We start from the raw sequence: 21,085 nt of genomic DNA on the forward strand, positions 1-21,085 counted from the left end.
CATAACTGTGCATACTTGCTATTAAGCTATCTTTCTTCTGGCTTCAGTGAAGACGTGCTCTACTGAAGAAAACATTGATGTTCTGGCTTGTTACGTGCTCACTTTACAAAAGGTAAAATTGACCTCATGAAAAATGTGCGGATGCTGCAAAATGAACTTATTTAACAACAGAGCCTACTGCTATATCGTATAGACAATGCCAATTACATGCTTCATTTGCTCTACACAGAGTTGAAGTAACATTACAAACGATCAACTAATGGCTTTTGTGTCATAGCACAGTGGCAATAAATCTATCATGAAACGACCTGTGAAAAAGAAAAAATATAGATGAAATGATACTGGAACACTTCCAGGATCTATACGATTGAATGCTTTCTTCCCATTTTTACTAATATATAAATACACAGTAGTATGCTATTTATAATGCATCACAGTGAAGCCTCAACTGTTATTGTTTTTTCAGAGAACAGCTGATAATTTGGCTTTTTTATGCTTTTTTTTATTGGACACTTAAAAATAACAATGGCATTAAATTAATATCTGCCAGCATTTTGAATTTAACAGTATTTCATTTACTATTTACCAATGAAACCTTGAGTTTGTGTGTGTTCATGTCGATTTTGTTTTTGTGAAACTGAAAATGAAAGAGCTTGCTTTTATAAATGCGAGGCTTACTGAAGCAGAGACATTTTCTGTGACTATAATTTATATATGTGCACAAATTTTGCAATCCAAACATCAGGGAGACAAAAATCCTCCCAGACACCCAGGAGAAAGAACTTCTTGCTGCTGACTCACTCCATTAGAAATGCCTCGAATAAGGATATGTTTCCAAGAGTTGACAGTTCCAATACATCACAGCTTTCTTTCCCCTCTAGTTTGACCAATTTTCTTTTTAAAAAACCTTGACACTTTACACATTTTAGAATTTTCTGTATATCTCGTTAAATATGACCCATGCTTAGATCCATAAGCTTTTTTTGTCATTTTGCCTCTGTACTCCACCACAGTGGATTTAAGATGTGACTGAAGTGCAAACTTTCATTTTTAATTCAACGGGTTTTAAAAGGTAATTCATATATTAACAGTTTAGAAATTGCAGCAATTTTATCTATTAGTCGCTCATTTTCAGAGGCTCAAAATGAACTGCACAGTGACTGACAAGCAGTTTTATGGTCAAAGAAATCCCGTTCACTTGATATTCTATGACAAATGTATTAGATAAAAGGTAGCTGCTAACTGGAAGTCTCAATCTGAGGTTCCAAAACATGATGATGCCAGAAAAAGAGGCCATCATTTGGCTAAAATCCCAAAATGAATCTTAAAAAGGAAAAAAATGTGGCAACACCAAAAGACCATTGAAAAAAAGATAAAAACGATAACTGTAAATTATAGTCGTGGTAAAGAAAAAACCCTTTGTCATTGTCATCAAGTCTACAAGCTAGAGATGAAATACATAGAAATACAGATGAAATCGAGAGGATTTACAACAAGGTGAGATTAGGTCAGATTAGACTTGATTAAAAACATCTGAAGGAGACGCCCAGTTTTAGAGAAAAATCTTTGATGAAGACTAATTTGTATCAAAATGATTGGAAAAGAAAATTATGTGGAAGGAGTAAAACAGCTCATGATAGAAGTGATAGCTGATGGGCTACGCCCTCTGCTCAGCTTCAGCAGAGCTGACTTTATGGCTCTTTGCAGTGCACATGGGTAAGAGGTGAAAGCAAAAGCAACCCAAGAATTGTCATGACAGAAAAATGAGATATTAAAGCCAAGATCCAAAGGATCAAAAAAGGACAAAAAATAATAATAATCCATAAATCTAAAGTGACTTTGTCCATTTACGTTTGAGCCTCTGAAAATGGGAGAGTGTGGGTATAAAACCTGCTGTAATTCCTGCAGGGTTAAGTAGTTTTGTTAAACGCCATGAATTAAAGCTTAAAGTCTGCACTTCAAGCAAATGTAGATCATTTCAGTTTGAACTGACTGTGGTGGTGTACAGAAGCAAAATTATAAACCTGTGTTGAGTCCCAAAAGAGCAGAGTGTGACTGGAGTACGTGCTGGTAAAATATCTCAACATTACTGAACTCCTAATAAGTTATTAAACATCCCCAGCTAAAATAGTCGATCTACAGTGTCTCTGTGTCCCCTCAGATTCCACAAAACCATCCATTAATATCAGCAAAGGCTTGAGACCAAGAGTCTTTCAGTGCAACAGGGGAGCAGAGCACATTTGCTGCTCTGTTCCCATTAACGGTGGTAAGAATGAAAAAAAAAAAGAAATCTTAACTTATTGCTGCGAGTGTGTGTCAGTGTTTTTTTTTAAATTCCTGAATAAATTAGAGCAGCCATGGAAATTTACCAAGTGTCATAAGATTAAGGGCAAAAAATTTTCTAATAACCTGACTTTTTAAAAGTTCTTATTCTCAGAGAGCGTTTATCGACTCTGGTCATTTATCATTTCACAAATGTTAATTAACTCCTGGGTGCTCTTGAGATAAGCTCTGGGGTGTGTGTGTGTGTGTGTGTGTGTGTGTGTGTGTGTGTGTGATGACTCATACCTGAGGCAGAGCTTGGACCACGGTGTCAAGAAGAGCTCTCATCCCCGTTGCCATTTTCAACAACTTCAACACTGAAGAGAGATCACACAGGGTCAGAGAAAACTATAGCCATGGGTAAAACTGCATAAGTCTGTGTCTGTACGTGACACTTGACCTACGTGTTGGGGTGATAAACAACCAACAACACCTACAGAGTGAAGAGAAGTACCGTAATTGTCGGGCTATAAGCCGCTACTTTTTGCACAAGCTTTGAACCCTGCGGCTTTTAGTCAGGTGCGGCTTTTCTATGGATTTTCCATGATTTTTGTGATATCGTAAGACGATTTGTTTTGTTTGTTCCGCTGTTGTACGGCACTACGTTGCCTGGCGGAAGGATCGAGGTTCAAGAGTGGTATGTTAGTCACATGTCCGTCCGCCAGGCAACGTAGTGCCGTACGAAAAACAAACTTCAAAGTAGCGCTACGCATTCAGCGGGAGGCGTGGATGACGAGCGGCGATAAACTTGCGAAAAGCAAGTTATGCCCAACTCCACCGGTGGATTCTGACAGCGTGGAAAAGTGCGAAAACATCCACGATCACCAACGGATTTTGAAGGGCTGGACTGCTGCATGATGGAGAGGAGGACACCGCCACGGCCCTTCTGAGGGTGTTCGACTCTGACACTGACAACGAGGATTTCTTTGGTTTTGAAAGTGACAACGAAGGAGAGAAGCGGAGAGTGGATGACGAAGCCATCCTGAGCCTGTTCGTTCCCGACATTGGAGAAGAGGACTTTGGTGGTTTTAGAGCGCAGGAAGAAGAGAAAGATGGTGGATGACTGACTTTTCTTCTCCGTGTCACTTCACCTGAGCCTAAAAGGTAGTCCGAATCTATTTTTCTGGTGTGCTGTAGGTTACTGTTATGTACTACATGTGCAAATATGTACCCATAACTTGTTTTTCAAAATATTAATAAAAGGGGTGTGTCTCCAAACAGCCATCTCTTTCCTGACAATTCCCTTTGTGCATATTCTCTTACATATGATAAGTCAACATTGAAACACCTGCGGCTTTTAGTCAGGTGCGGCTAATGTATGTACAAAACAGGATTTTCCCCTGATTTTAGCTTGTGCGGCTAATATTCAGGTGCGCTTTGTAGTCCGGGAAATACGGTAATACCAAAGACAGAAAGACTAAAGACACCAGAGGGATGGAGGAGAAAAGTCAAGATAGATACATAAGGTGTGGGCAGAGAGAGAAAGAGAGACAGTAAACGATCAATACATGGAACAGGTTTCCCAGCTCATCATAAGCGACCTTCGACATTTCCCAGATGTCCAATTTCTGGAGGAACTCGGTAATTACTGGAGCCAGAGGAAAACATGAGAGTATTCTCACAGAGAACAGCAAGGAACAATATAACCTCCTGGGAGATGGGCTGCTCTTCACAGTTCTTGGTGAAGATACACAGTGCGTGACAAAGAGAGGGTGAAAGCAGTGGTTACAGCCCACGAAGAGAACAACTCTTAATAACCTTTTCACCAAAACATACAGCCAACAGCTTTACTTACAGGCAGTTGCTGCCTTTATTTGCTGAAAACATTTTAGAGTCTTTAATGCTCGATCACAGCGACTTTTTAAAAAAAATGCTGTTTGCCAATCATTTTAATAACTTTGACTATATTTTGACCGCTGGGACTTTGTCCTGTAAGATCTGGTACTGCAATTAAATATCTACAGTTCTGAAGGAGGACTTCTGTCTAATGAACTATGACATATGATGATTGTTTTGGCACCTGGTTGGAAATTAGCCTCAGCAATGCTACAGTTCGTAAAAAAGCATGGCTGTACATTATTTCAATGTCAGGTTTCATATTACATCTAATTTGGTATCTGTAGGATATAAATTATAGTTCTGTGGTTGATATTATGACTGCTCAGTAACACTATATATCCTCATTGGTCACTTTGTTCGGGACAACAGTTCAACTGCTTGCTAGCATAAATATCTAATCAACCAACCACATGTTGGCAACTTTAAGTGTTTAGGCTGATAGGCGTGGTTGAAACAACCTGCTGAACTTCAAGTCCAGCATCAGAGTAAGGCAGAAAGGGAATTTAATGAGTCTGAACGTGGATCAGACAGACTGGTTTCCCCTGTCTTCACTGCAGCTCGTCCACAGTTAGCTAAGAATCAGACAACAGTAAATACTTAGCTAAAAACTGAGTATTGTAAAAAACATGTAATTTATATAGTTTTTAAAGTATATATAAATTTGAGCATATTTGCATAGTAACAGTATTTTATTTCCAGTATTTGTTTTTGTTTGTTTTCCAAGTTAAAGGAAAAAGTTTCTCTGGGAGACAGCTGCTTCTGAGGCTAAATGTGCTACACTTCCAAATTAATGGTTGCATTTGTCATCTTTCTTTTTTCACTTCTCTGGGTTTTATTTTTATACAAAATATAAAATGAACACAAATAATAGCGTTCTCATTTCTATATACCTGTTGACTATTTTGGAGTAGCAGCTAGGCAATACTTACACTCAAAGTCTAGCTGGTAGAGCTGTTTGTTCACTGACTGTTTTGAATGTGTCCATCTGGTTCTTTAAAAATGTCAAGCCTACAAAGAGTTTATAACACTGAAAAACTAAGGCTTACACCATTAGTTCAAGGGAAAAGCTAGCATCCCTGCCAGCTAATAATTCACAAGCACGGTCATTATATTGTGGGGTAGATTATTATTATACTGGGTCATGCTAAAAACATTAAATGAGATTTTATTTGTTCAAATGCAGTCCTTGGACTTTGAAGGAGTATTAGGGCCACATTAAGAAAAAAACATGTTATTATTCATTTTGAGAATAAAGTCAAAGTAACAATTTGAAAATAATTACAATGTTTTATTAGATGGGTTAGTTAAATCGTACTTTAGAATTGCTTTTAGTACAAATAAATTCTTTCTTTTTTAGCACATAAACACTGTGTGGTGACAAATATAAGGACAGAAAGATGCATATAGTCAGTAGGAAAGACCACAGAAATTTGGCCAGATTTGCGCAAAATGAAACAATGAAATGAAACATCAATGGGCAGATTACTAATGGTCACACTATGATTTACAACAAGACACAAAAAGACAGCTGATCATGCTGTTTCTACACAGGCATTTAGTAGACGGCATAAACGCTGTGGCAGTTATTTGACTTGAAACGACAAATTTCATCTCCACATTCTGAATTTACTCTGAGAGTTTAATCTCAAAATGAACAATAATATTTTTCTTTTAATGTTGCTGTAACATTTCATTGTACTGGACACTTTTAGAGAAAAACTAACAATAACTGCCAACATACAACAAAACAGTCGGATGAATATTCTATTGTATTATCCCACTAGCGAGTTGGAATTAATCCACTTGTATGAAACGACTGTGGAACATTTTAATATTCTCTCTCACAGTTACAAATTAGTTAACATTCATACACAGTGGCAAAAATGTTAAGAGAAGAAAGACTAAAAGTCACCAGTAGCCCTCACACTCATCATCAAATACCCCACTTGCTTCTTAATTACCACTGGCTGCTGTTTAGTTAGCATATTACCCATGGGTCCACTCAGAGGTCCCTGAACAGAATTATGGAGGGCAGAGGGTGATGGTAAGAGAGGGCGAGGATTAAGTGAGATTGATGTAATTAGCCTTTATCCCCCACAGTGTGAAGTTAAGAGGACAGCCCAAAGAACTGGTCCTTCAATTTCCCCAGATTTATTAGAGCACAGATGCAAAATGAGAGTCAAGTTAAAAACAAGAGCAAATCTCAGTGATATCTGGATACTGATATCAACCTCAGTGAGCCTCTTTTTCAAGTTACTCAGTCAGTCAGTAGGCCAGTCTAAAATTCTTAAGCAGTCAACACAACTAGTCATCGTTATCCATGTGTCTTCGTTCAGTGGTAGGTTTGAAGGCTCCCTAAATGCTGTTTCATAGATTGAATTAAACACATAAAGAAACATTCATCACTTCCACAAGTTAAATCAAACAAAAATGAACATGTCTGTAATATTTAACATAAAAAGCTTCCAGGACATGAGAGATTACACCTGCTAAGCTTCTGTTAGGCTCCTCTGATTTCATTTTCAAAAGCTTCATTTACAAAAATAATGAACACAATCATTTTGTGAGAACTAAATTGAAATTAGCGATGTGGAAATATACATGACTTTTAATTTATCTCGACTGCTGGGTGATATTAAAGAACAGCTGGGCACACTATAGCTCAAACAACAGCTACAGAAAACTGAAACAGAAACAAAACACACAAAACCTCTGACTAATTCTCTCTGGAAAAATGGTAAATTAGGAAACGGGTAAGGGACAAGCACATGTATAAAAATATAAAATAATAAAAGAAGTAATGTAAGATGAAGTTTGAGGCATAAGAAAACACCATGGGCAGGTTAAGGACGTGTGCCTCTGTGGGTTGTGGTATACCTCGTGCTATCCTGAGCACCCTCATGATCCTGATGATGGTGGGGTTGATGGGGAGCGAGGCATTGATCTCAATCTCTTCCAGGGTGATGCCCATCACTGACAACAGCACAATGGCCAAATCCAACTGGTTCCACCTACACACACAGACACGCACAACGACTTTTCAACATACCGGAAAAATACCGAACCCGACGGAATATAATGTGAGTCTTAAAAAAAGGAGAACGAGGATGAATTGCTCAGGATTTCATGACTGCACACATCATGGTCGGTGTCATGTTAATTTCCCAATGAATATTAATGTTCTACATCACATTTGTGCATAATTGGCCTTACTCTCGCACAACTGACTTGGCAGAAGAATTGGTAACAGCTCACCATTACCCTAAGGCCTGCTCCAGCTATGAATATTTATAATAATAGTAGGATAAGAGTTTGAATACAATGCAAACTTGGACAAAGAAACAATATCTGCTGAGTGATTTATGTAGCCTGTTGTCATTTTATTGGTCAAAAAAGAGTTACTAAATGGCTCATGTGGGAGAATTCATGAATGTAAAGTTAAATAAATAATGTGGATTTTGATATTTTTGTCAAAGTTTTGATGCAAACTTCATATTGTAATGCTAATTCTGAAACAAGCATCGCATAATCTCATCAGACAACAAACATAAAGAGGACATTCTTCAGTTATATTGTTGTTGAGTAGCTATATTATGAAAGAACCTTTAAAACCCTTATATATGAAAGAGACCTGACCTTTCTTACTTTAAATGACATGTGCACTTCCTTAAATATACATTCCCCCCTTATTTTTTTTTTAATGTAGCAACGTTTCCTTCACTTTTCACTCGGGTTACAGCAAAATTATTGCCCGGGGGAATGTTTCCCCACTGCGTTTCACGCTAGACAATATCTTAGTGCCGGAACAACAAGAAGCGGCACACAGACAGACTCACACAGTGTAAACACACTCAAAACAGGGTTGCCTAATAAACCCAGGGGTTTCCAAAAAGACACACAAGGGTGAAGACAGAAAAAGACAAAGGTGCTGCAAAAGAAGAGAGAGGAAGGACATAGAGAAAGAGAGCCATGAAATGTAATGCACACTAGAAGAAATACCGTGACTAACTAAAACTGAGACACATAGAAAGATGGACATTCAAATAGGTCGGAAGAAGTAATTTTGAAAGCAAGAGGGGCAGAAATAACCAATAGCAATTTTCTCCAGCACAGTTCTTGAAATGGATCGGAAGCAGCAATAATAAATCTACATAGTATGGTCGAATAATATTCGCCAACACTCTCACAGCTGCTCCACGGTCTTGTATACATAACTGAGAGAAGAGCCCTGCAGGATTGCTATGATGCTGGGTGAAGATATGGAAATGAGTTAAAAATTCAAGACTTTCTGCACCTGCACAGTTGGATCGTGTTTTTAAATTAAACATTCACCATATAATTGACCGATGACATCATCAAAAACTTGTGTAAAAGGGGCTTGGATCTTATTCTCTTTACACAGTGCTGGCATAGTCGGTTGGTTATATTTAAACAACACATTTTTGTCACCATCCATCTGTCCATAGATCTAACCAGGTCTCTTAGCAACTTCATAGTGTATGCTGTTAATATACTAGCAGGCTCACCGACACTGCATTCTCACACAGGAAATACCTGCCAATGATATCTAAAGCAGGATTTAGCTCTTTGTGGTTCTAATTAGGCACAAAAGCCTGAAGAGAAAATAAACAACCTGAACAGAAGTGCAGAACTTGAAACGTGTGGAATAAGAAAGCAAGCATTCTCTAAAAATGGTCTTCTTCACCTTTTTTGAGATTGCATATTATGCTCTTTGTATGATACCTGTTACAGTCCCTATTTTCATTCACTGTAGGCTGTTTTTTTGTGGATTGACAATTTCTGGCAAAAGTTAGTGCCAAACATAAACAATCTTTCTTAAAGGTACAATGTATAAAATTTCCACTACTAGATGTCAGTAGATAGCAGTAAACTGAGTTCTGTGTTCCAAATTCAAGTGTATATTCCTGTAGGAAAAACATGTTTTTGTGAGAGCAAAAACATTCAATTTGTACTCATAATGACCACAGCTGGCATGTTTCTGCAACTGTTTGGACCTGATTCTCCCCAGAGTTTCAGTAGAGTGCTGTGAGTCCACCGTTTACCTCAGCTGTCAATGCAGGGTGAGAAACGTCCACGTCTATTTACTCTGGAAGAGGCTGTAAAACTTTGTGAAAGGAGTCTGATCTGAGTCAATGAGTCAAAGAAGCCGACTTGTGGCCAATGACAGACATACTGAGGTGAGTTCCTGAGGATATGCAGAACGTTTCTGTCTGTTTCTGCTTCTGTTAGCCACTGTTAGCTGGGGTTTGTTGGGTCTGTGTTTCCACAAGCCCCGCTAGTTTAGAGACTTATTCATCATGAAGACATCAAGACATAACAGAACATCTACAACCGGTTTTTCACTCGCTAACGAGGAAAGTTTTTGGTCAAGAACCAGCTCTTGGAGCTCACGCTCCTAACCTGTCTCATGCCCAAAATCCCCCCAAGAGCAGCTTCCCTCGCAGCTATTTATTGACAAACTGTTACAATACACGTCACAGCACGAGCACCTCCCTCTGTAAAACCCCCAGTGGTTCTAAGACAAGGCACTGTGTGTGTGTGTGTATGTGTAAGCACGTATATGCATGTGCAAGAATGTGTGTGTGTGTGCGTGTGTGTGACCTCCTGCTGACCAAAAGGGTCATAAAAGCAGGAAGCTTACAACAGAAGAAACAGATCTTGCAGATAGGATGTATGTACAATAAATCCTCCCCCAGCACAGAGTGGCTGGAGAGGTGGTCAGGATCAAAGGGATGTCTTGATCCTATAGATTGAACTCAGACTTACAAATTTAAGAAGCCCAATGACAACAATCAACAATTAGACTTAACAGGGTTAGCTGCTATTAGCAGGTGTTGGTGAAACTGTCTGACTTGTTGAACTCTTGAGACACTTACGTGAATAAATATGATGCGAGAACGTAATGAAAATGTATGTCAGAGAGAAAGCGTAATTTTTAGGACACTAACAACAGCTGGTAGCTGTACGGAGACAGGAGTGTTGCATATCTAATTTGCAGACAATAACTGACTGCAACAATATTGGGAATAAATAAGCATGTTTGTCTGACTTGAGAGGAGGAAGAGGATGATATTTGATGAAGTTGCTGGTAACGTTGTCTCTTTCCTTCACGTGTTAGTTCCTCTGCAGATAAAACATAGGTATGATGCTTCATATCTTGAGTCGGAAGTTGCAGACACAAATTAAAATGTCGCTCCATCGCATGCAAACACCTATAACTTCTCCTTCCCCTTTGGTGTTTTACGTAAAACACAATTAGTTGACAGGGAGATGTCCATCACGGCCACTGTAGTCAAACATGGTGGGGGAACACGGCGGCTTTCACTAACGACAAATCTGGTTCTATGTACATTTAATAGATGATTCAATTTATAAGAAGGTATAGGAGTGCTGGAAGACATAATCACAAAGTAATCTGCGTGTGTAAGTTTTGCCCTTGAATCTGTGATCTTGTATTTTTTTCCTGTCGTCTCTCAGAGCTTAGCTGGCCACAGCAAGCAGCTGCGTCTCTATTAGGAAGAAATATAAGAGATAAGGCCGTGGTATATAATACCAGAATATGGACTGTACAAGGATTAACTTGCTGCTGGTGCTATAGTATAACATAACAGATTTTATCAGTTTTGCATGCTTCAAAGATTTAGTGCAGCCGGGACTGTACCTGTCCTTGAAGAAGCGCCGAAAGCCAAAAGCTACCAGTTTGAGAGAGGCCTCGATCACGAACGTGGACGTGAAGAAGTAGTTGCAGTACTTTAATGCAGTCTCCAGAGACTGGGAGTAAGAGAGGTGAAAGATGGACAGAGAGGTTAGAACTGAGACAACAACAGCAGACAGTTAATATCACCTCTCCCGTGACCTATTACAAGCACATTTGTTATCTTTTTTCACGCCAGTAAAATGGTCTTTTTATCAGTTCACTGAAGAATGAAGCAAATAACACAGCAAGTTATGAGAATTGTTGTTCAGTGAATCCGTTTTGCCAGAGTCAGCAACATTTGCACTTGCCAACAAATTTCTTTTAATAGAGGAGAGCTTAATTGAGACAGACAGCTAAATTATGTCACACTCTAGGGAGAAACAGAGAGCATTTTTTCTACTACGCTGGTATTAATGAGTCAGACAAAAAAAGGGCTACACAAGTCAAACATTTGTAATGTTCAGTGCACATAATTAAACCAGATTATCCACAACAAGTCTAATTACATATTAACAAAGCGTGTGTTGAGAGGTAGTAGAAATTTGCCATTTTCAAACAGATGTTTGGACTTTAACTGCATAACGATGCTATTTTAAATGATCTTTGTAGATTTTTGACTTATGGTAAAATACTTTTAGTACTAGTTTTGAAGCTGAGACCAAACAGAGAGTGAGTTGGTCATTGTGCATGCCTTCATGCTGACAATTGGTTGCTAGAGGATGTTTCTGGTTGTCTAGGTAACGTATTTTCAGGGCAGATGATTTCCTGTCCTCTCATTGGTGGTTGCTTCAATCAATTGCGTTGAAGTTGAGAGAAGTTTAATTCAGAACCTCCTTTATTTATTTTTTTTACCCATAAGTCATTTGAAATCAGCGAATGCTATTGGCCATCTACCCTCTCTGGTCGCCACAGTGCTACAAAATCACAGCTTAAAACACACAGATAATCAAGACCAGAAAATACCTGAAGGATTTCCAGAATTAGTCGTGTTAATCTATAAGGTTAAGCATTTTAGGATGTCTAAGGAACTTGGAAAGAAAAGCGTCTGGATTTCTTGAAATTTCTTCTCATCTGAGAAGCTTCTTCAGTTTTAAGAGCAACTGGTGGAGAGTCACAGATTTTAAGCCCTATGGGACTGTCCCCAAAGAGGGTCATGGACCCCCTATTGATCCTCTACCTAATCACCAAGGCCAAGGTGTAAAAATAGGTCAGAATCAGCCAAGGTTTTGGGTTTTTGAGCCCAATGCGAAACCTAGCCCCCCCCCCTATCATGTGATTTCCTGAGGTCAAATGGCCCAGGATCTGAGCGGGCGTTAAGGCGCCTACACATTGGCGTCCTCGAAAGAGTGACCTTTAGATGCAGATGGAAAAGCCGAGTCTTGTCTTGTCGAGGTGGCTCCTCTATGCTGTGCCGTGCATTTATGAAGTGGCTGTATGGTCTCTCCGATGTAGAGGTCTGAGCGTTCCTCGCTACACTGTACAGCTTCTCGGATGAGAGGTGAAATGTCTTCAAGAAACTTAAAGAAGTCGAGACCTTTCTTTGCAAGCTCCTTAGACTATGATGACCTGGATGATGAAAAAGTGGCTGGGGAGTTTCTTCCCTGTTTTCTGTTTTTATACCAGGCAAAACTAACTGTCCATAGCTTTATAGGACTAGGAACAATTTTGTTTGTTCAGGTTCAGATAAAGGAAAAAAATAACCGTTATAACTTATTTTATAATATAGATCTTTTTCAAAATGTGTTTTTGTCAGGTTACTTTACTGTTAAAGCTCTTACAAAACCATTCATTTTTACAGCAGTTCTGCTCTGAAGACAAAAATGTAATTATTTTCATTGTTAAACGAGTTAAGTCAAAGGCCAGTGTTTTTAACTTTTCCACTTTAAGCAGCCTTTGTAATACCATTTCAGCTACATTTCTTTCCTTTATTCCCAAAGGGCTTCAGTCAAGTGTTATGTAGCCATAAACCCTGCAGTTCTTTGACGATAGCCTCGCATGTGTGGGCGATAGCCTTTGGATGTCAATGGCAATTCACACAGTCAACTGAAAATAATGAGCTCCGTGGGCTGTCTGTGTACAGCTATGTAAGTGGCTAATACCTTATATGTTTGCCACAATTGTCTCTCAAGATAAGAACATTTTCAGCTCAACACTGAGACCGAACACCACGACAAGTCTACATGCCTACATGCCACAGGTCAGAAATGTGAGAGGAAACAGTGGGGGCAACACCACAGGGAAAGATCCTGACTGATTTGAGTGGGTTGCTCTGGTAGTTTCATTTCCTCCTTAGTGATCATATGTTAAACCATTTGATTATGCTATTTCATTAGGGTAGCAAGAACATGGCATAAAAAAGTCAACTGTTACCATCCATTTAACACGTGAAGAGCCTTTTCTTACTTTTTTTTATATTCCAGCACTTCAAGATATGCTTTAGTTTTTGGCAGTATTTATTGCTGATTCAGAGCAGCGGGCTGGCCACTTCCCTCAGGAAATGGCAACTTTTAACCATCAACACCTACTCAGAAGCTTTTGATGAGACTGAGAAAGAAACAGCAGATTTGTTCAAAACATCGCTCTATCCTCCTCAAGCAAGGCTGTCACCTGTGGTTGGTCGTAGTGCTCCAGAGACATGGTGATGACATTAATGCAGATAATGAAGGTGATGACCAGGTCCAGGTAGTGGCTGGTGCACAGAGCATGGATAGCCAGGCGTGTAGGACCATAGGATGCATAGTAGGGCAGCTTCTGTGCCTCTGGATAGAGGAAGAAAAAAAAAAAAAAGACAATTAGGGTTTAGGGTCAATGAATGAGAAGGAAAAATGACAGAAGGAAAACAAAATGGGAGTGAAAGACAAATTAGAAAAATGTAGAATAAAACAAATGACCAAAAAATGACAAAATACCAAAAAAGAAAATATACAGACAAAAATTTTTCATTAGACAAACAGTGAATAAAAGCTGTACACTCAGTCTTGAGTTACGCCTTCTTCATACTTTGCTTCCAAGAATCTAGGCTATATTTGTAAGTGGTTATGAGGCTTTCTTCAGGCTGAGGATCTTTTATTTGGACATTGGCTGCTTTTTCACTCATTTATAGTACAGTACTAGTTTTGGGTTTTTTTTTCTTTCCAGTTTCCTAACAAAATATAGAGAAATAAAGTCGACTCAAGGCTTTTACACAGTAGTGAATTTATTCCAAAAGAGGGAAAGAATAATGACGCTCAGAGCAGCTGAAGAAAAGTCAGACACTGAGATAAACTCTGTGCTTATATAAAGAGAGAATTTGATAAATGTGTGAGAGAGGTTAAGTAGCTTTAAATGAGTTGAAAAAATGACTCATTCAACGTCATATTATCATGTGTAATATAAAAGATCAAATTAGAAGTCTTGGGCATATGCCACGTGGATTTTACCCAAGGAGTGGAGACTTTAAAAGATTGCATCTATTAAGTTAAACATATACTGTATATAAGATTTCTGAAACTGGAAGTATGAGAGAAGAGGTGAGCATTTTTTATATAATAGACTGTATACCGTTTGCATCTCTTTGCTAGATTTTCTCTTTATTCTTCTGTACACTCAGTCTTTGTTCCTCTCCCAATAGATTTTTGGATCTCATCAGTCCTCCTCCTTCCATGTATGTTTTTTTTCAACATGACTTGATTTTTTAAAACCGTCCTTTTTTACTTTCTTTTTTATTTCGTTAAATTTTCCGTCTCATCTTTCTGCTTTTCTTTATTAATTATTTTCCCCTCAATCTTTACAGTGCTTCAGGCACTCAGCTCCCTCCCAACTCCTGCGTATCCCACGTTCACCCTTCAGCTTCTTCCTGTTCTCTGGATCTTACTTCTCCTTTTCTTCTCCATGCGACGCTGGCGTTTCTCCTCACGTCTTCTGGCCTCCTCCACCTCCTGGTGCTGCCGACATTTGTGGAAGTTCTCCACGACCACACCCACAAACATGTTAAGGACGAAGAAGCTGACAATCAGCAAAAAGGAGATGAAGTAGAGCAGCATCCATGGGTTGTTGTTGGTCATCGGCTAGAGGACACAGGGAAATGTAACATTAAAAAAAGGTAGACAAAAATAGGAAAACATAAATAATCCACGGGTGAGCTCAAAGTACCTACTTCCAGCCACCTCTGAGCAGCCTCATTTTAATCTCAATAAAAAAAAATACTATGAATGGAAAGTTTAAAGCCCTTTTCACAGATGTACTCAAACTTTTCTGACTTTTTTCTTTCCTTTTGAATTTGTGTGATGCGTTGATGGGCAAAACGCTCAGCTAATAATCTGGTGCATTCACCTTTATCAAGTAGGGGTCTTGTGTGTCACCAGACAGTTTCTTAAATCACTACATAAAGCTTACAGCAGTATTCAATACAGACTATTTCCTGCTATGTGCTTTATGTGACCTGATTAACGTCTGAAAATGGAAAGGTTAGTTGTTGATGTCCAGCGGCCCGGTTGTTTTAGCTGGTATGTACATGAAATATGGTGATCGCTGAGAATCACTTCCAGGACAAGTTTGACACTGTTCTAAATGTTTAGGGTTACACATCTATTCAACTCGTTTTAATAATAATAATAATAATAATAAATTTTATTTATGAGCGCCTTTCAAGTCACCCAAGGACACTTTACAATAGGATAAAACACTTAGTAAAACAATGGCAGAATAAGAACAATAAAATACAAGCACAAGATAAAATGAACAAACAGTGGATTCACAGTGAATATGCAGATTTGAACAGATGAGTTTTGAGTTGGGATTTAAACTGGGGGAGAGAACCAATATTTCTTATTTCAGGGGGCAGAGAGTTCCACAGCCTGGGAGCAGAGCCGCTGAAAGCTCTGCTTCCCATGGTGGTGAGGCGGAAGGAAGGTACAGTAAGCTGGATAGAAGAAGAAGAACGAAGTGAACGGGCAGAACAAGTGGTGGTTAACAGGTCAGAAAGGTAAGAAGGAGCGAGGTTATGAATGGCCTTGAAGGTGAGCAGAAGAAGTTTGAAAATTATCCGGAATTTCACAGGGAGCCAGTGAAGTTCCTGAAGAACAGGGGTGATGTGCTGGTAGGAGGGGGTTCTGGTGATAATGCGAGCAGCAGAGTTCTGAACCAGTTGAAGCTTATGGAGGGATTTTTGGGGGAGACCATGCAGAAGAGAATTGCAGTAGTCAATACGGGAGGTAACAAGACTATGTACAAGAATGGACGTAGACTGGGTGGAAAGAGAAGGAACCAATCTGTTAATGTTACGTAGATGGAAGTAGGCAGAACGGGTGAGATTATTGATGTGAGATTTATAGGAAAGTGAACTGTCTAGGATGACACCAAGGCTCTTAACCTGAGGAGAAGGGAAAACTGTGGAGTTATCGATGGTGAGTGAGAAATGGTTTGCCTTCAAAAGGTTGGATTTGGTGCCAATAAGGAGGATCTCAGTTTTATCCTCATTGAGCTTTAGAAAATTAGAGGTAAACCAGGATTTTAACTCGGATAGACATTCTGTAAGGGAAGAAGGTGGGAGGGAGGAATCAGGTTTGCAAGAGAGATATAACTGGGTGTCATCAGCAAAACAGTGAAACTGAAGATCAAATTTGCGGAAGATGGTATCTAGAGGGAGGATGTATATTATAAAGAGAAGAGGGCCTAAAACTGAGCCTTGGGGTACACCAGAGGTGACGGGGAATAGACGAGAGCGGAATGATCTTAGTTGAATAAACTGGGAGCGGTCGAGGAGATATGATTGAAAACAGACGAGGGGTGTGTCAGAGATGCCGAGAGAGGAAAGTCTGCTTAGAAGGACAGAGTGAGAAATGGTGTCAAAGGCTGAGCTCAGATCTAAAAGGACGAGAATGGTGAGAAGACCAGAGTCAGCTCCGATTAGAAGATCGTTAGTGACTTTAAGTAGAGCAGTTTCGGTACTGTGACATGAGCGAAAACCAGATTGAAATCTCTTTTTTGAGAGAAAAGAATACATCTGACACTCTGTGTCCATATTCAGTACAGTTTGAAAATCTGGGGACTGTCAGCAATCTCAAAGGATGACAGTAAACAGAGGAATAGGCAGAGAATGGAGACAACGTGGGTTGATTGGATGTGGAGGTAGTTTTTGGGAGAGAGTCATTAGAAAACAAAACAAAAAATAAAGAAAAAAAACTCTGAAGTTCAGTGACAATAAAGCTGGAGATGAGAGTCAGATTTTCAATTTGGGGGAGCGCTGAGAGCTGAAAGCACTGGGTGGAGTGTAAATGGGATTAGTCATTCAGAGCCATGTTGGACTGCAGTGAGGGTTCTCCCTGAGGCGAGGAAACTGAATCATCCAGAATAATGCCCACTCTTTTTAATAGATTCTCTAATAGATTTTCAAATAAACCAATTCTACAAGGAACGTGTTCACTTTGTAGCCACTATAGAAGACTAATTTGCATCACGTTATTGGATGGTGTTGTCGTCTGTGTATATTATTTGTGGGGTTAAGGAGACAGTAAGCAGCGTGTTCTCCAATTTAGGAAGCAAAGATACATTTTTAAGATCGTGACTGGCCTCAGGTGTGATTGTTTATTAGAACGTTTTAGCTTCCATTAGATAACTATAGTATCTCTGATAGAGCATTCAAGCAAAGCTCCTAATTTTACATTCCAATTATAGCTCAACTCTCACTTTCAATCATAATTTTAAAGTCTTATGTGAAACTAGTTATGAACAACATTCAGCTCACATAACATTCATTGGAGGGAGTGTGGGTTAATTAAATTTAAAAAAAGGGTATTTGCATTATAGCAAAGACACAGGCAGTGCACTTAAAAACAGCATAATAGGGACATTGGAGTAAAGCTCTTCAAATTAAATGTACTAACAAAGGGATCTCAGAGGACTGGGCCGTCACATTTAACCGTTTCAGGCATGACAACCTCAATCTGGTTAGTATTTTTATTCATCTTTAAGCATGAAAAAAGATTTTTGAACTTCATTTTTTTAAACATGTACTTCTTAAAGAGTTTGTTACATGTCGACTTAGGTGGACATCATACGTTTTGACTTATGAATTTGGTATGGAGTGACACATCAGTGTCCAATGTAGTGGTTTATGTGCAGGTATACCATCAACACTGACACAAATACAAGAAAGCAGCCTTTGAACAGCTGTCCACTGTAGTGACCACTATGTGTGAAAGGGTTAAATGTGATTCCAATGATAAAATCCAGAAGGAGAAGGTGATGTAGAAGGTGCTGCTCCTACAGGAAACATTTGTAGTATTGCAATGATATGAACAGACGACACTAAGACACGTCCCTGTGGAGGAGATCTGGGAACATCCAACTGGGTTGAATATTCAGAAGACCAGAAGGAGGAATTTTATATCCCATCTGTTAAAGAAATGTGGGATTCCCTCAAAGAGGTTTGAGTATGTAGATGGAGATTTAGGCAGGCATGTGGGCCACTCTGCTTAGTTTACTACCACTGAACAGTGAACCTGACTGACTGAATGACTGACAGACAGACAGATAGATAGACAGAAAAAGCTTTTAAGTATCTGGATATAAAACAATGAATGTGATCATTCGCATTAGGTAAATACAATGTCAGGTGAACTGCAAAACCTGATATATTATACCATATGTATGTCAATACAAGTGAAATAAAAGTATTTCAAAATGCTGAAACAAGCACAGCTTTTCTGCTTCCACAGGAATTAAGACGATAAGTAGCAGCAAGATGCTGCAAATCAAACACATCTAACTGATCATCATTAGGTGTGAGAAGAGTGTAGACTTTCTTTTTACTATAACCACAAGCATGAGCATAGGTATTTACGGTAATATTATTTATTACCTGCTGGTCAATTCCCACTGCATCTAGTCCATGGTACATGATGTTGACCCAGCCATCTTTTGATGCCAGCACAAACAGGGACATAAGAGCCTGAAAGGGACACAAGCAACAGCATGAATAAACAAAGCAGGGGTCTCCAACTCCAGTCCTCGAGAGCTACTGTCCTGCAGCTTTTAGATGTATCCTTGATCCAATGCACCTGAATCAAATGAATGGCTTGTTACCAGGCCTTTGCCAAACTTCATCACATTCATGATTCAATCATTTGATTCACTGTGTTGGACTGGGGATGTATCTCAAAGCTGCAGGACCGTAGCTCTCGAGGACTGGAGTTGGAGACCCCTGATTTAGACCCATCCAAACAAAACGCTAATAGTATAATGGGCTAAATCTAACAGCTGGCATTTATTAAAAAAAAAAAAAGACAAAGAAAAGATGTTAGTAGATCAAACCACAGACATGAAGCAAAGTACTTTAATCGCCTAGTGCTCAGAGCAACAAACATGAACTGCTATTATGTAATAGACATCAGTGGTACAATATTAAAAACATTAATTAGCATTGTCAGCCGTGTGAGTCCTTCCTCTGTTATTCTCCACCTCTTTTTGTTGTACGATGGGATGTTGTAGCTAACTGAAAACCATCTCTTCTATTGTGGGCAAAAGGCACTTTACATTTCTTTTTTCGCATTCATGAATCAAACTGTCGCTTTTTCTCCAGCTTTAAGACCATTTAAAGGATCGACAGCATAGTACAGTGTCTCTGTGTGCGGTGTAGTTTGTGTGTACTTCTAGGGTAATATGTGGGAAACAGCCCTGCCAGGATGCCAAGCATACACTGTATTCTATCTCGTACCTGTCCAAGGTTGTCAAAGTTGTATTTGTGGTGAACCCATCGATAGTTGGCAGCCAGGCAGTCAGATTTATTGGTGATATTCTTCACATCGAGACCCACACAGTAGTAGAACTTTCCTTTGAAAAGCTTTGAAGGAAAACAGACACAGGCAGAGGCACATGAAGATAAATCACGACAGAGCAGTGAAAAAAAAACCTTCTCTGCATAGCCACTTCTTTCACTCGGTTTTTGAAGTAATTTCACAATTAGTGTTTGTAACTAGTGCATACATGGAGCTTTATTGAAGACTCCACGAGCGCTTGATATCAACAGTGTGGTTTTCCTCCCGAGAAAAGACGTTTTTAACTCTCACTCACACTGAACATCAAAGAGGGATGTGGGTAAAAGAATGCATAACAGCAGATGCAGAGAGAATGACATGAAATGAAGTGTGCAATAGCAGGGTGGGATTGACAACCAGGTGCAAAAGAAAATATGAAAATATAAAGGAGCCAGCTGTACATTTTCCATACTTGCAAACTTGCTTGTAGAGTTAAAAAGATAAACTAGATTTTGTGATGATATTCCCTTACTGATTTAAAAAAAAATAGCAAGGCAGAAGATGTTAGGTGGAGGGCAACTTGGACTTGGACACGAATATGTTTACCTGAACACCAAGGATGCCAAAGATGATGAAAAAGGCACAGCAGATGAGGACAATGTTGCCGATGGGCTTGAGGGACGTGATTAGGGTCTCGACCACCAGCTTCAGTCCTGGAGCTCTGCTGATCACCCTGTAGGACAAACAGGTGGAGAGGGATGGAAAGATGAAGAAAAAAAACGACACACAGCATCTTTTAGAAGCGAAAGTAAAAAGAAAAAGAACAACGTGACTGCAGAGCTTTTGTCTAAAACACTGCGGTCATTTCAGTCACTTTTCTTTATGCTGGCATCCCAAAAACTGCCAATAATCTATTTTGTTATCTCAAGAAAACAGATTAATTTAACTCGCCAGCTGACAAAAGAAAATTAAAATAAGAATAAACATCTGATTTCTCAAGATCATTTCTCCCAAGGAGATAATTTCGGTTTTCAGGATCCGGGGATAATTATGGAGAAGCCATTAACGTCTTAGTCTGTTTATCTGGTTATCCATGAAGCTATCCAACAGTTTCACTGAGATGCTGCCATTAATCTGACATTCTAGCAAACATCAGCTGCTGAAGTTGATTCCTGCACTGTGCAGCTGGAGGGTGGGGTGGGGGGTCACCACTTTTCCATGTTCAGAATTACAGATCCATTTATAAAACACTTGACTTCACTTTTATTTATCATCCTTCCGAATATATGAATCTGCGCGGAGGTGTGGAGAGCAGTCAGAGAGAGACACTTTATTTCAGTAGAACAGTAGAACACTTTACTGCTGATAGGGGGAGGCCGTTTCATTAATCCACTGTCCTGTGTGAGAATGACTGCACCTGTGTTGTCCAGAGTGCTACGGCTGATACATTAACTGTTTTATGGTTCGCAAA

At 39.3% G+C, this 21,085-nt stretch overlaps 1 protein-coding gene across 1 annotated transcript in view; it reads right to left on the minus strand.

Moving 5' to 3' along the window:
- LOC146707141 (voltage-dependent T-type calcium channel subunit alpha-1I-like) overlaps positions 1-21,085 on the minus strand; it is a 186,873-nt gene that overhangs the window by 35,796 nt on the left and 129,992 nt on the right. The window contains exons 21-28 of the mRNA XM_085458476.1: positions 20,221-20,347; positions 19,575-19,700; positions 18,720-18,809; positions 14,733-14,925; positions 13,487-13,638; positions 10,844-10,953; positions 7,039-7,172; positions 2,569-2,639 (exon numbers count right to left, since the gene is read on the minus strand). Of these exons, the coding sequence (XP_085314602.1) occupies positions 2,569-2,639; positions 7,039-7,172; positions 10,844-10,953; positions 13,487-13,638; positions 14,733-14,925; positions 18,720-18,809; positions 19,575-19,700; positions 20,221-20,347 (1,003 nt within the window). The remainder of the gene's footprint in view (positions 1-2,568; positions 2,640-7,038; positions 7,173-10,843; positions 10,954-13,486; positions 13,639-14,732; positions 14,926-18,719; positions 18,810-19,574; positions 19,701-20,220; positions 20,348-21,085) is intronic.

This window comes from Copadichromis virginalis, linkage group LG6 (genome assembly GCF_057382275.1).
Source record: "Copadichromis virginalis isolate Kocher_CV1m ecotype Utaka linkage group LG6, C_Virginalis_male_GT1.1, whole genome shotgun sequence".
NCBI lineage: Eukaryota > Metazoa > Chordata > Actinopteri > Cichliformes > Cichlidae > Copadichromis > Copadichromis virginalis.